Genomic DNA, 17204 nt, shown 5'->3' with positions numbered 1-17204 from the left:
CTACATATGGTGCCGAGAAAGCTTCCGTATCATCATGCCTGGAGGGAAGAGTTCCAGAACCCCTAAACCTTGCCTACCCAAGTTCTGTCTTGGGAGCATCCCAAGCGTATCAGGTGGCTGAAATTTCCTCTTCTGCTTTAATGAATTTGGACAGGTCCTGATAGTGAGAACCTGCACATGGGGCTGAGTGAAGACGGACATGCGGGAACAGGTAGTCCAGCCTCAGGTGAGGGACATCTGGTGTACCTCGGACCAATACGCCAAGTAGGGGCAGAGTCCCAGACACCGAGGACCAATGGTAGTTGTAAGGAGGTGCTAGGGAAAGTGACCAAGTGCTGAATGTGGACACACCACGAAGACATGCACGAAGGGCCCTCTCCCTTCTCTGTGCACCCCTCCCACCCAAGGTCCCTGGGCTCAGCCGTGGGTATACAAATGGGAGGTGGGAGAATGGGGTATGTGAAGAGATGAGGTCTAGTGGAGAGAACACCAGGGTCAGTCTGGACATAAGCCAGTCCCATTGTCATCTGCAATCAGGGCTAAAGCGGCAACGTGAGAACCCACCTGTGACGTCCAGGTGGAAGGAGACCCTCTGGCCCCCGGCCTCGCAGCTGTACTCCCCGCTGTCCGCCTTCCCAGCCTGCTGCAGCACCAGCCGCCGGACGCAGCCCTTGGCCTCCACACGCACCTTCGAGCTCCCACTCAGCTTCTTGCCGTCCTTGTACCACGTCACCTCCGTCTGCGCCTGGGCCACCTCGCAGCTCAGCGTAGCACTGGCCCCCGCCTTGGCCTGCACCTCGCTGCGTGTCTGCTGCCCCTTGGCAAACACCACTGTGGGCTCTGCGTACAGGGAGGGACGCACAGGATCAATGATATATACTATGTGTGTGCATGTGTGTGTGTGTGTGTGTGTGTGTGTGTATAAATGCTAGATCTGACAGTTATGTGTGTTCCACCATCTTCCATATGTGTGTGGCTTGCCCTTTCATTCCCTTATGTTATCTTCTGATGAATGAACCTTTTTAGTTTTAATGTACTCATAATGGAAAATATTTTTATTTTATTTAGTGCACTGTCCTCTGTTTGAGAAATTGTTCCTTGTCCTGAAGAAATTAAAAAACTCATTTCTTCAGCTAAATGTTTTGTGATTTTCCCTTCTTCAATGTTCGTAACCGAAGAGAGTCGACTGTGTGCTAAGTCACTGATCAGTCTTTGTTCCATATGATGAAATGATCCAGATGCCATTTATTAAAATCATGCTGTCTCCACCCTTCACAAAGTACATTTAAAACAGCCAGAGGAATGGAGTTGTCCAGTCACAGTTAGTATGTTCTGAGCACACTGTTCTGGTCCTTCTATCTGTGTATCTGTCTTTGCACCAAGATACCGCAGTCCTTGTCACTGTATTACAATGGTCACAGCACCCAGTCCAGCAAGTCTGTGTCCTTCACTCTCCTTCAAGAGTGTGTTCACAGTCTGTGAGAACTGCTTGTCAGTATTCAAAGACCTCCCACACCAAACGCTGCTGTGGGTTCTAATTGTCAGTGAACACTGTTGATCTTTCTGGGGATTTTTATCCATCTATTTAGATCTGTTGACTGTCTCTCAAAAATATCTAATCATTTCCGCCCCCCCCCCCGAACTTCTCAGCACCTTCTATTGGACTGGCAATTAGAAACATGATAAATCTGGTGGTACTATAACTCCTTAAAAAGCTTTCATTTTACAAGTGTCTGTTGCTAGTACACAGATATAGAAGTGATTTCTTTATATGGATTCTATACTCAGTAATCTTTCTCAACACTCTTACAAAGTCTAATAATTTATCTTTTGGGTAAATTATATCATCTGCGAATTTCACTGTTTTTTTTCACTGTTTATCTTTTACTTTATTTTCTTCCGGCTGTACAATGCTGGATAAAAGCGGTAACCATTGGCTTCCTCTCCTGGTTTCCTATGTCATAGACAACACTTGCAAGCTTTCACTTTGCATAATTAGCTGGTTTTCCTTTGGTATCATTTGTCAAGTTATGGAAGAACTGTTTTATTTATAATTAAGAATTTTATGGCTTGAATTGATGCTACCTTTGTCAACATTTCTTTTAGATTTATGTTAAATTGTATAGAATGCTTGAAGTGATCATTTTTTCTTTCCAACTATTAACGAGGTAATCACTTGATTTTTTCTTTCAATCATTCATTCCACATATTATACTAATTGGCTAACGTTTTTAGTGTTCAAACAGTCTGGCATCCTGGACTATGTACCAGCTTCTTAATACAGTGCTGAATTTATTTCGATAATATTTTGCTTCAGGTTTTGACATCCACAGGAAGTTTGCCTATAATTTTAATTCTCCCTATTCTCCTTGTCAGAAATTGGTGATACATGTTATGCTAGCACCATGAAATAAGTCATTGACTGTACCTCTTTTTCTATATCTAGAAGAATCTTCATGAATATGCAAAAATTTCTTTCCAGAATATTTCACATAATTTTCCATTAGAGCCACTAGGGTTTCTTCTTTCCTTACGAGAAGATTACTTATTATGGTTCCATTTATTTAAAATGTTATAGGACTACTTGAGTTCTTGAAATCTTAAGTCACTTTATACAGTTTTATAAAAATTTAGTCAATTTGTCAAATCTTTTTTAGTTATTACTATAAAATAATTTATCATATTTTCCTAAAATCACACTAAAAGATATATGCAGTGACTCTTTTGGTATTATCCATACCCACAAATTACTATATATAGATGCAACACCGAACTGTTATGTAGTGACGCCTATAAGTCAATGAGGGACCACAGTGTACCTCAATTTGAAGTTAACCTCTCTTAACCAAAGAAAAATAAAGTTAATTTACAGACATCTCTGTGACACAGCCAGAGATGGACAGACACACATGAGCCATTAAGAAATGCTATGAAATAAATACTGTTTTAGCAGTCAGGTGCTGTCAGTACAACTGGTCTTCAACAAAGCGTAGGATGCAAGAGAAGCTCCTTATTCCTATGTCTAAATCTACACATCAGACTCTGAGGGGATTCTGACATCGAATGTCTAATAGGAGACAAAAGGAAACCAAGAGAATTTCAGACTTCACACGTGCCTATCCTTGATACACACCTGCCAATCCTCTAGTCTTTACTTGGCACAGACACTGCAAGAAAACAGGACTGAGCTTTTGTGATGTGAGTATACAGGTAACTTCTACATCCACATGCAATGAAGGAAGAGTGTCCTAAGTAACTAAAACTTTGCTAACCCACAGTTCAGTCTTGAGATAAGTCCAAGTATGATTGGGAATACCCACACCCATGAACTTGCCCTTATCCTGGTTTAATGAAATTCAAACATGTCTCCCTTGAGTAAATTGCACCTGTTGTTGGGTATGGTTATTTGGGAGTTGCCAGGACATCTGAGAGGAGGAAATCCACATAACACAGGTAAGAGATACCTAGTCTATCTCAAATGCCAAGTGCAAGGTAGAGTCAGAGTCCCAGACACCGAGGGAAACCCAGGAGGTTTTAAGCAGGTGGTGGGAACTAGGACTGAGAAAAAATGTCTGGGGCGGCACTCATGGTGTACAGGAACAGCTCTCCCTTTCATTCGCACACTGCCATCCAGCCTCCCCTGGACCAGCCACAGGTATGAAATGGGAGATGAAAGGATGGAAGGGCAGAAGAGATGAGATCTCCCGGAAAGAGTCCCAGGGTATATCAGGCTGTAAGACAAGTCTATCATTATCTACACACGAGGACAAGTTCATATCGTTAAAGAACTCACCTGTGACGTCCAGGTGGAAGGAGACCCTCTGGCCCGCAGCCTCACAGCTGTACTCCCCGCCATCTGCCTTCCCAGCCTGCTGCAGCACCAGCCGCCGGACGCAGCCCTTGGCCTCCACACGCACCTTCGAGCTCCCACTCAGCTTCTTGCCGTCCTTGTACCACGTCACCTCCGTCTGCGCCTGGGCCACCTCGCAGCTCAGCGTAGCACTGGCACCCGCCTCGGCTTGTACCTCGCTGCATGCCTGCTGCTCCTTGGCAAACACCACTGTGGGCTCTGGGGACAGGGAGGGACACACAGCATCAGAGACACAAAGCTGTTACCAGACTATGTCACAGGCACCAAAACTTCAGGGTTCAGTATATTTTCTCCTTGGAGTCACATGCCTAGTAGGGTATTAGTGTCCAGTGGAGTGTTAGAGTTATGTTTGCAAACATGTCTCTTGTCACAGGACTTCAAGTGTACATTTGCGGATGTTCCGACCAAGAGCAATTCCTGACTGAGGGCAGCTGAAGTTATTATGGCACCTGTCACTTCCATTCATTATCTTTCCTAGGTGACAGCTTCTGTGGGCAGGACGGGTTGGTTACCCTTATATCTGCAGAGTTTGGCACATGGTATGTCCTCCACAAACTAATCTACATTTTTTCTAGGTGTAACTCACACATAAAGTGTGCTATTTTATTTGTACAGCTTAATGAAGGTTAGGCGTGCCTATCCCCATGCACTCAAACATATCAACAAACCTAACATTTCCAGCTCCCCATCCACTGATGACCACTCCCTCAAAAGTCACCACCATCCTGAACTCTTGTCACCAACTACTTTTGCCTGTTCTTTGATGTCATGTGCACGAATCATATTATATATCCTTTGGGCCTGTTTCTTTCCACTCAACATAATGTCTGTCTGACCTAACATGGAGCAACAACCTGTTTTTATGCATTGGTGTGCAGTGTTCTATTATATGACATTATGATTTATTTTTCCTTTTCCTCTTGTGGTTCATTTGGATTGTTTCCAATTTGGGGATATGACGAGTAAAGCTGCTCTGAATACTCTTGCATATATCTTTGGGTCACATGGGTAGGGACATAGGTAGACCTGCATTTGGGCTTTAGTGGACATTTCCAAAGAGCTTTCCAAAATGTACCCACTTACATTCCCATGATCAGTGTGCGAGAATTTGGGTTCTCCACATCCTTATCAGCACCCGATATTGTCAGTTTTGTAAAGTTGTATATGTTCCATTAAACTCAAATGAACACATATAGGATTTCAGACGTGGCACCCCAACACATTTTCATGCCCTAATAATTAACCTAAGGAACATAAGAAAGACTTCAAGAAACCCACCTGTGACATCCAGGTGGAAGGAGACCCTCTGGCCCCCGGCCTCGCAGCTGTACTCCCCGCCATCTGCCTTCCCCGCCTGTTGCAGCACCAACCGCCGGACACAGCCCTTGGCATCCATGCGCACCTTCGAGCTCCCACTCAGCTTCTTGCCATCCTTGTACCATGTCACTTCTGTCTGGGCTTTGGCTACCTCACAGCTCAGTGTGGCGCTGGTCCCCGCTTCAGCCTGCACCTCCCTGTGTGATGGCTGTTCCTTGGAAAACACGGCGGCAGGCTCTGGGGGCAGAGAAGGACACACAGGGTCAGATATAATTAATTTTTTAGAACCAAATGAGGACTCATCTTCTGGATTTCAAGACCATAATGCTCCAGCCACAAGCCTGGGTTTTCCAACACAGACAACTTCATACTTAGAAGATGCATAAGGCAGGTGGTAGGTTTGGTCTCAGAAGCTAAAGCCTCCCAGTTCAATAATTTCCAAGATGGTATATGTTACAATTGAGACTCTAGCATCTGTTTGCCAACTGTAATCTCATAATTACCCTTACAAAGTGAGGCATAATTTGTGACCTGAATATCAAAGCATAGGTATTTTCAAGGAGAATTTATTACATAATGACACCAAGAACAGATGATATTCAAACTCATACAAGCACTGGTAAAAAGGATTGCTAATGTAGTCTGCAACTTCTAGCATGCCAGTCACCATCAATGTAATCAAATCCTTGGCCTTGGAACAGATGCTGTATTTCACTAACTTACTCCTTTTGTTTCATATCACATTGTTCTAAGCCCATTCTGTTACTCTAGATATTTTCCTTCTTTTATGAAGTATATCCACTGGTAATTCTTTCAGCAAGATTTTGTGAATCAAAAATTCCCTTCATCTATTTTCTGAAAATCTTTATTTTACCCTTCCTTTAGGGTGATAGTTTAGTGGGATACTGAATTCTAGATTGGCAATTATTTTTCCTCAATACTTTGAAGATATTGCGATTATTTTCTGTATTCTTAATTGCAGTTGAGAATTAGCAGGGAGGATAACTATTGGTTCACAAATTTTTTTCTTCTTTCTGGTGGTTTTTAAGATCTCCTCTTGGATTTTGGCCGTCTGTGGTTCACTATAATGTAAATTTGTTTTCATTACATTTCCAATTCTTTCTCATGAGTCTTGAATTTTAAGATTCACATCTTTTTTACCATTTTAAAAACTTCTATTCATGATTTCTTTTATTATTTTATCTTCTTCATTCTCCCTAGTCTCTCGTAGAAATCCTTTTATAGATATGTGTGGTCTTCTGCTGCTCTTCCCCAAATCTATCATTATCTCTTATTTTTTATCTGTGATGCATTGTCAGTAATTTCCTCAGGCTTATCTTCTCATTCAGTAATTCTAAATCTAATTTGCTATTTATCCCTCCACCAAATCATTCATTACAAATGTTGTATTTCCCATTCAAGTGGTTTCATTTGGGCAGTAACCACATACCTATTAGTAATTACTTTAAGCATATATAGACTAGCCGTACAACTAAAAAAACATAGGGTGGCTAATTGGATTAAGAAAAAAATAAGGCCTGTGGCATATGCTACCTAAGGAGACTCACTTTAGATCAAAAGACACACACTGACTAAAAGTTAAGGGATTAAAAAAAAAAAAAGGTATTTCACGTGAATGAAACAAAAAGAAAGCCAGGGTAGCAACACTTATAGTAAATAAAATTGACTTCAAAACAAAGAGACAATGAAGGACATTTCGTAATGATAAAGGAATAATCCAACAAGAGGATATAACTCTACAAACCCAACATCGAAGCACATAAATATAGTAAGCAAATATTAACAGATATAAAGGAAGATATCTCCAGCAGTACAGTAATAATAGTAGCAGACTTCAACACTCCACTTCATCAATGGATAAATTATCCAGACAGAAACTCAACAATGAAACGGTAGTCTTAAATGATATATTAAGCCAGATAAACTTAATATTTACAGAATGTCCCACCTCAAATCAACAGAATATATGGTCATCTCGCATGGAACATTTTCCAGGAAAACAATATGTAAGGTCATAGAACAAGTCTCAACAAATTTAAGAAGCCAGAAATCATATTAAGCATCTTCACCAACCACAATGGCATGAAACTAGAAATCAATTACACACACACATAAAAAAAAAAAAAAACCTGGAAAAACACAAACATGTGGAGGCTAAACAACATGCTACTAAATAATGAATGTGTTAACAACAAGATTAAGGAAGAAATTTTTAAAATCTGAGGCAAATGAAAATAAAAACACGATGATTCAAAATCTATGGGACACAGCAAAAGCAGTTCTAAGAGGGAAATTCATAGACAAGTCTACCTCAAGAAACAAGAAAAATCTCAAATAAACAATCTGACCCTACGCCTAAAAGACTAGAAAAAGAACAACAAACAAAGCCCAAAGTGAGCACAAGGAAATAAATAGATAGATAGATAGATAGATAGATAGATAGATAGATAGATAGATAATTGATAGATAGATAGATAGATAAAAATAATAATAATAAATGAAATAAAATTTTAAAAATAAATGAAATAGAAACTTAAAAATACATAGAAAAGACCAATGAAATTAAGATCTTGTTCTTTGAAAAAATAAACAAAATTGATAAACCTTTAGCCAGGCTAATCAAAAAAACTGCATGGAAGTTCCTCAAAAAATTAAATGATATGATACCATTAAATTAAAGTATATGATACCACTTCTGGGTATTTATCTGAAGAAATCCAAATTTAAAAAGACATTTGCACCCTATGTTTATTGCAGCATTATTTACAATAGCCAAGATACAGAAGCAAGCTTAATGTCTATTGATAGACAATTTGATAAAGAAGAGGTGGTACATATATACAATGGAATATTACTCAGCAAGAAAAAATGAAATCTTGCCATTTGGAACAACATAGATGGATCTAGAGAGTATGAATGCTAAGTGAAAAAAGTCAGATAGAGAAATACAAATACCATCTGATCTCACATATATGTGAAATCTAAAGAACAAAATTAACAAATAAAACAGAAAAAGACTCATAGATACAGAGAACAAACTGATGGTTGCCAGATGGGAGGGCAGTTGAGGGGATGGGTGAAAAGGTTGAAGGGATTAAGAAGTACAGATTGGGAGTTATAAAAATAGTCACAGGAATGTAAAGTACAGCAGAGGGAGTATAGTCAATAATATTGTAATAACTCTGTATGGTATCAGATGGGTACTAGACTTACCAGAGTGATGGCTTTGTAAGGTATATAAATGTCTAACCACTATGCTGTATACCTGAAACTAATATAATATTGAATGTCAACTACAGTTGGCCCTAGAACAATGCAGGTTTGAACTTCATGGGCCCACTTATATTCAAACAACCCACAAAGTTCAACTGACTGAAACTGACCTGCACACTTCTGACCTGTGTTGTCAAGGGTTAACTGGCAGATGGGAATCCGTGCATGTGGACAGCTGATATTATGTGTATTTTTAACTACACAGGCCCCTAACTGTGTTTTTCAAAGGTCAATGGTATAATTTAAAAATCTAAATAATAAAAATAAAATAAAATAAAATAAACAAATAGATAAATAAGAAGTAAAAAAAAAAGTTTCATTTGGTTCTTTAAATCTGCCTAGTTTTTTCCTTAGTGTTTCACTCTTCCCTTGCTTTTGAGTTTTCCACATATCTCTTTAGTCATTTGTGCTTATTTTAGATATTCTTTCAGATTGTTGTTCTACCATCTAAAGTTCCTGGTGCCCATCCTGATCTTTTCTAGAACTTTTGACTAGTTTATTTTGGATTCTTTCTCTGATCCTCAGATACATTTTTGTTGTGACAGCGTCTTCAGCAGGGTTTCTTTATTAGATGGAAATTCTGTATGTCCTAGGGTGGGGGATGGGTACCCTTCCTGAGTAAGTACTCCTCCTACCAGGTACTCCAGGGGCACCTCTTGTCTGGATCCTCATTTTAGATTAACTTAGTCTGGGAGTTCCTAGCAATATGAATTCAAGCCCCAATCCCAAATCAAGAATAGGTTTCCATTTCTTAGGGGAATTTTTCTCACCTGAGCCAGACAAACAGGCACCTTGTCACCTCCCTGAACTGCTAGAAGATGGCTTTTCTGGTCCATATTTTCCCAACGATGTGGCTCTACAGTTTTCCATCTTTGTCCACTGCTCTCTGCTCCACCTGCCCACCTCTCTCGAGCCTAAACTCTTGCTGCATTTGCAAGCTGGTGCTTCTAGAAGTCAGGCTCTGGTCGCTGGAACAAAAACCCCACCAACTGTGCACCAGCTGATTTTTTAACTCTGCCTTTCCAAATGAGATCATTCCATTTCATCCTCTGGGCACTTCTGCTTGGGAACACCTCTATGATTCCCCCTGTACACAGGGGATCCCCAAATCTGGAAGCAGGCTCCTCAGCTCTATCTCTCAAGACCTAAGTAAGGAAACTTCAAATTTTCAGGGAGGCTAGAGAACCCCACTTGTTCTCCATGCTCTCATGCTCCAGGCCATGAAGGCTGAAGATCCTTAAAGCCCGAAGAGAGGGAAGCATTTCTCGCCAAATGAAGGAGTGCTGGCCCTGAAAGGCAGGGGTGAACAGCATTCATTTTTCTCGTTCTGTTCGCCTGCCACTGGGCTCTGACACAGAACTGAAAAGGTAGAGATTGACAAAATATATTTTCTAAAAAATAATAAACACGTGTCTACAAGAGAGTCACTTTAGAACCAGAGATATCAATAGGTTGCAAGTGAAAAGATACTCCAATCAAATGGCAGCCGAAAGAGATCTGAAACGGTTATACTAGTGCCAGGCAAAATAGACACTAAGGCAAAAAAAAAAAAAAAAAAAAGCATTACAAGACATTGCACACTGATTGTATATTTTTTTTCATTATATTATGTATTGGTAAAAGGGTCAATCTACCAAGATGTTATGGCAGCTATAAGCATAAGCACAACTAACAGCAGAGCCCCAAAATACATGAAGCAAAAACTAACAGATCAAAGGGAGAAATAGACAGTTTTACAATAATAGTTGGAGACTTGAATACCCCACTTCCAATGACAGAGCAACTAAACAAAGGTGAATAAGAAGTAGAGAACAACACTATACACCAACTAGACCTGACTGACTTATACAAGACACTCCACCAAATGACAGTAGAATATTCATTTTACTTAAACACACATGGAACATTCTCTAGTATAGTTCATATGTTAGGCCATGAAACAAGTTTCAATAAATTATTAAAGACTTAAATCAACAAAGTATCCAACCACAATGGAATGAAGCTAGAAATCAACAATAGAAGAAAAACTGGAATAACTCACAAGTATGTTAAATTTAAGCAACATATTCTTAAACAAAGAAGAATTACAAAGAAAATTAGAAAATAGTTTGAAATAAATGAGAATGAAAACACAACATACCAAAATTTATAAGATGCGGTGAAAGTGGTGCTCAGAGGGAAAGTCAAAGCTATAAAATATAGGCCTGTGTTAAAAAGATCAGAAATCAATAACTTAACTTCACATGTTAAGAAACTAGAAAAAGAAGAGCAGGATAAATCCAAAGTTAGAAAAAGGAAGGAAAAAATGACTAGAACAGAAATAAATAAAATAGATAATAGAAAAATAGGAAAAAACAAGGAAAGCAAAAGTTGGTTCTTTAGAGACAGCAACAAAACCACCTGACCATTAGCTGGACTGACCAAGAAAAAGAGTTAAAAGCCTCAAATTATTAAAATCAGAAATAAAAGTGGGGATATATATCAATACAGGCCTTAGCAAAATAAAAAGATTATAAGGGAATCCTATGAAATGGACAAATTCATAGAAAAACACAGTTTACATCAAAACTGACTCATGAAGAAACAGAAAATCTGAACAGATGTATAACAAATAAAGGGATTTGATCAGTAGTCAAATACAAAACAAGAGGCATCCATTTTAGAAATGAAGTAGTAAAATGACCTGTATTTACAGATGATATGGTTTTGTGTATAGAAAACCTAAGTAATCCACAAAAAAATAATAACACAGCTAAGAAATGAATTCTGCAATGTCGCGGGATAAATACCAATATTCAAAAATCAATTTTATTTCTCTACACTAGCAATGAATAATTTTAAAATAAAATTATGAAAATTACATTTATAGTATCATTAAAAAGAGTTGAATTCTTAGCAATAAATATAACAAAAGGGCATGTTCTGTACACTGAAAACTACAAAACATCACTGAAAGAAATTTGAAAGACCTAAATAAATACAGGGACATCTCATACTTATGGATTAGAACACCAATATTGTTAAGATGGCAATACTCCCTAAATTGATCTACACATTCAATGCAATCCCCTACCCCCCCCCAAAAAAAAAAAAATCAGCAAAATATTTTGCTGATTTTTCTTTGTTGCAAAATTTAAAAAGATGATCCTAAAATTTATGTGGAAATGCAGGGGGCCTCAAAAAGCCAAAAACAATTGTGGGGGGGAGGGGGCAAACCTAGTTGGAGAACTCATATTTCTCAAGTTCAAAACTTACCACAAAGTTACAGTAATCAATGTGCGTGGTATTGACATAAGGACAGGCATATAGATCAATGGAATAATAGAATTGAGAATCTAGCAATAAATCCATACATTTATGGTCAATTCATTTTCAACAAGAGTGCCAATAAAATCCAATAGAGAAAAAAATTCAACAAATAGTGCTGAGACCACTGTGTATACACATGGAAAAGATCAAATGGCACTCCATCCTCATGCCATACACAAAAATTAACTCAAAATGGATCATAACCTAAGTGCAAAAGCTAAAACTAGAAAACTCTTAAAAGAAAACATAGATGTCAGTCTCTGTGACCTTGGAGTAGGCAATGGGTTCTTAGATATGACCCTAAACACACAAGCAACTAAAGAGGATAAACTGGACTTAATCGCAATTTTAAAGATTTTGTGCATCAAAGGACACAATTGAGAAAGTGAATGTGAGAAGAGATTTTCAAATCATATATCTATAAGGCTCTAGTATCAAGAATACATGAAGAACTCTTATAACTCAACAATAAAAAGATAAATAGCCCAATAAAAAAAAAAACAGGCCAATGATTTGAATAGACACTTCTCTAAAGAAAATATACATAGGGCCAATAAGCACATGAAAAGATGCTCTACATCACTAGCTGTTAGGGTAATGAAAATCAAAACCACAATAAGATACCATTTCACATCCACTAGGATAGCTATATATTTTTTAATGAACTAAAAACAAGTGGTAAGCAAGGTTGTAAACAAAATGGACTCGTCACACATTATTGGTGGGAACGGAAAATGGTACAACTACCATGGAAAACAGTTTAGCAGTTAAACAAGAAATCACTACATGACCCAGCAATACCAAGCAAACTGAAAATATATGTTCACACAAAACTTTGTATAAGAATGTTCACAGAAGTCAAAAAGTGGGAACAACATGGAGGCAGGTCCAAAATCACAGCATGCTGGATACTGAGTTCGCCCTCTCCCAAGAACACATGGAACATGCACCTATATTGAAAGCAAATCCTCCTGGGACAACAGTGAGCCAATTTCAGCTTCTGCATAACAAGCAGGAGAGATTGCACAGAGAAGTCTGGGGAATTGTGAGAGCCTGAAGGAGCTAAGGGCAAACCCCAGACCACAACATTCAGGGAGTGCCATTGTTCACATTTCCCCTGAACGAGGACAGTGGGCAGAAGCCCCATCCAGGTTTTCTGGCTGACATGCAAGGGCGCTGTAGCACATCCCCAGCCACCCATCCTGGAACCAGATCCAGTGGAAACTGGAAGCCACCACAGCTTTTGGTGCATACTAGGGGCCCCTCCACCCAGACGCTAATCCAGTGGGTGCAGCAGGGTGCTGCTTTGCATACCCACTGGGCTGCATGCAAGTGGGCTCCCCAGCCTGGAGAGAGTATGGAGCCAACAGAACACTGCAGTACCCACCTGCAGGGCCACCCTATCCAGGAAAAGAGAGGAAATAGCAGGGCACTGCTATGCGTACACATGGGACTGCTTCACCAGAAGAAAGGGTGGAGCTAGCAAAACTCTGTAGCATCCACGCATGGCACTGCTCTGTGCAGGGTGAATGAGGTGCCACTATGTGTGCTTGGGTGCCCCGCCAAGAGAGAGTGCAGAACAAGTGCATGTACCTAGGGCTTTGCCAGTAGGTGAGGCTGCTCCACCTGGAGAAAGGGCGGAGCTAAGCAAGCACACAGGCCAGCCCCACCCAGACCCTCACTTTGACTTTGGAAAATTGATGTGAGAGGGCACACAAGAAATAAGAAAAATCTCAAATAAACAACCTAATGTTTCACCTTAAAGAACAGAAAAATAAGAACAAATGAAGGCCAAAGTCAGTAAAAGGAAGGAAATAATAAAAATTAGAGCAGAATTCAATGAAATTGAGAACAAAAGAATAAATTAATGCATCAAAGAGCTAGGTCTTTGGAAAGATTGATAAAATTGACAAGCCACTGGCTGGACTGAAAAAAAGAAAGAGAGAAAAGACTCAAACAAAATCATAAATCAAAGAGGAGAAATTACAATGGACACCACAGAAATACAAAGGAATATACAAGAATACTATGAAAGGCCATACACCACCAAATCTGGTAACCTAGAAAAAACAGAAAAGTTCTTAGAATACATAACCTTGCTAGGCTGAATTGTGAAGAACTGAAAAACCTAAATCGAGCAGTGAACGGTAAGGGAATTGAGTCAAAAACCTCTCCAAGAGTAAAAAGTCCAGAACCAGAAGTCTTCACTAGTGAATTCTATCAAACATTCAAAAAATACTTCATACCTATATATCTTAAACTCTTCTGAAAAATTAAAGAGGCACTACTTTCTAACTCATTTTATGAGGTCAACATTACCCTGATACCAAAATCTGGGAAGGGTAACACAAAAAAAAAGAAAATTACAGACCAATATCTCTGATGAATATAGATGGAAAAATACTAAACAAAATACTAGCAAATCGAATATAACAATAAATTAAAAAGGTAATACATCATGATCAAGAGGGGTTCATTCCAGAAGTACAAGGATGGTTTAACATACACAAACCCATCAATGTGATATATCACATTAACAAAATAAGGCAAATTATATGATGATATCAATAGATGCAGGAAAAGCATTTGATAAAACATCCATTTATGATTAAAACACTCAATAAAATGGATATAGAAAGAAAGTAGCTCAATATCATAAAAGCCATATAGGATAAACCTTCAGCTAATATCATACTCAATATTGAAAAACTGAACAACTTTTCTCTAAGATCAGGAACAAGAAAAGGATGCTCAATCTCACCACTGTTATTCAACATAGTACTGGAAGTCCTAGTGAGAGTAATCAGGGAAGAGAAAGAAATAAAAAGCATCAAAATTGAGAACGAAGAAAAAAATGAAAGAAATTGTCACTTTTTGCAGATGATATGATTTTACATATAGAAAATCCTAAAGAATCCACCTAAAGACTTAGAAACAATAAACGAATAAAGTTGCAGGATACAAAATCAGTGTACAAAAATCCATTGTGTTTCTATATACTAGCAATGAAATATCAAAAAAAGAAATGAAGAAAACAATTCCATTTGCAATTGCAATGAAAAGCATAAAATACCTAGGAATAAATTTAACAAATGATGTGAAATACTTATACACTGAAAACTACAAGACATTGTTGAAAAAATTGAAGAAGACACAAAGAAATGGAAAGATATTCCATGTTCATGGATTGAAAAATCAACACAGTTAAAATGGCCATGTTATAGAAAGCAATATACAGATTTAATGCAATCTCCATCAATGGCATTTTCAAGGAAATAGAACCAAAAAAAAAAAAACCATCAAATTTGTATGGAACCACAAAAGACCCCAAATACCCAAAGGAATCCTGAGGAAAAAGAGAACAAAACCAGAAGTATCACACTCCTTGACTACAAACCTACAATAATCAAAACAGAATGGAATCAACAGAAGAAGAAACACAGACCAATGGAACACAATTGAGAATCCAGAATTACAAGCAACTAATTCACAGCAAAGGAGCCAAAAACATACAGTGGAGAAAGGAAAGCCCTCTTCAATAAACGATGTTGTGAAAATTGGAAAGCCACATGCAGAAGAATAAAACTAGACTACTATTTGACACCATACATAAAATTAACTCAAAATGAATTAAAGACTTAAATATAATACCTGAAAAAATTAAATACATGGGAAAAAACATAGGCACTAAACTATGAACCCTAGTCTGAGAGGATTCTACAAATTTGACCTCAAAGACAAGGGAAGTAAAAGCAAGAGCAAATGAATGGGGTCACATCAAAATAAAATATGTCTGCACAGAAAACAAAATTGCAAGCAACCAAATAGGAGCAGATATTTGCAAAAAAATTATCTCCAATGAGGAGGTACTATCCAAAATATATAAAGAACATATACAACTCAACCAAAAAAAAAAAAAGCTTGTTCAGAGGACCTGAACAGACATTTTTCCCAAGAAGTCATATAAATGGTCAAAAGATATATGAAAAGGTGCTCCACTTCACTAGCTATTAGAGAAATGCAAATCAAAACCACAATGAGATACCACCTCACACCTGTTAGAATGGCTGTTATCAACAAGTAATAACAAATGTGGGAGGGCCTGTAGGGAAAAAGGAACTTCATACACTGCTGGTGAGAATGTAAATTGGTACAGCCACTATGCAAAACAGCATGGAGGTTCTTCAAAAAATTAAAAATAAAGCTAACATATGACCCAGCAATACCTGTTCTCGGTATCTACCTGAAAATTTTAAAAACATTATCTGTAAAGATATATACACCCCTATGTTCACTGTAGCATATACATGGTAGCCAAGACATGGAAACAACTGGTGTCCTTTTAGAGATGATTGAATAAAGAAGATGTGGTACATATGTACAATGGAATATTACTAAGCCATAAAGAAGGATGAAATACTGCCATTTGCAACAATATAGATGGATTTTAAGAGTGTCATGCTAAGCAAAATAAATCAGAAAAGGACAAGAACCATATGATTTCACTCATATGTGGGATATAAAACAGAAAGTTAAAAATGAACACACAAAACAAAATAATTCACAAAAACAGACAACACAAGAGTGGTTACCAGAGGGAAGGAGGGTAGGGGGAGGATATAGAGAGTAAAGGGGCTCAGATATATGGTGACAGAGGGAAACTAAACTTTGGATGCTGAGCGCACAATGTAACATACAGATGATGTATTATAGACTGGTATATTTGAAATTCATATGATGTTATTAACCAATGTCACTCCAATAAATTCTTTAAAACCTAATCGGATATGAAGAACACAATACCTGAAATGAAGAACACATTAAAAGAAATCGACATCAGATTAGTTAGTACAAGAGAATGGATTAGCGACCTGGAAGACAGAATGGTGTAAATCATCCAATGAGGATAGTATAAGAGATCTCTGGGATAATATCAAGAGCCCTAACATTCACATTATAGGGGTTCCAGAAGGAAAAGAGACAGACAAAGGTGCAGAAAGAATATTTGAAGAAATAACAGCTGAAAACTTTCCTAATCTGGGGAAGGAAACAGACATCCAGGTCTGGTAAGCACAGAGCTTTCCAAACAAGATGAACCCAAAGAGGCCCACACCAAGACATATCATAATTAAAATGGCAAATTTAAGGATAAAGAGATAATCTCAAAGGCAGCAAGAATGAAAAAATAAGTTTCCTACAAGGGAAACCCCATGAGGCTATCAGGTGATTTTTCAGAAGCAACTTTGCAGGCCAGAAGGAAGCAGAAGGAAATATTTAAAGTGCTGAAAGGACTAAACTACAGCATAGAATAATTTATCCAGCAAGGTTACCATTTGCTCCTGCAAGCAAAAACTGAAGGAGTTCATCACCACTAAACCAACTGTACAGGAAATGTTAATGGGTCTTCTTTACG

At 38.2% G+C, this 17204-nt stretch overlaps 1 protein-coding gene across 1 annotated transcript in view; it reads right to left on the bottom strand.

Moving 5' to 3' along the window:
• The window catches only part of OBSCN (obscurin, cytoskeletal calmodulin and titin-interacting RhoGEF), a 176250-nt gene that overhangs the window by 142592 nt on the left and 16454 nt on the right, over positions 1 to 17204 (bottom strand). Inside the window, 3 exon segments of the mRNA XM_036225074.1 lie at positions 565 to 840; positions 3794 to 4069; positions 5150 to 5425. Coding sequence (XP_036080967.1) covers positions 565 to 840; positions 3794 to 4069; positions 5150 to 5425 — 828 coding nt within the window.

Source organism: Rousettus aegyptiacus, unplaced genomic scaffold, assembly GCF_014176215.1.
Source record: "Rousettus aegyptiacus isolate mRouAeg1 unplaced genomic scaffold, mRouAeg1.p scaffold_m13_p_7, whole genome shotgun sequence".
Classification (NCBI taxonomy): domain Eukaryota; kingdom Metazoa; phylum Chordata; class Mammalia; order Chiroptera; family Pteropodidae; genus Rousettus; species Rousettus aegyptiacus.
Note: the sequence above shows the minus strand (reverse complement) of the source record. Positions and strands in the feature narration are given on the sequence as shown.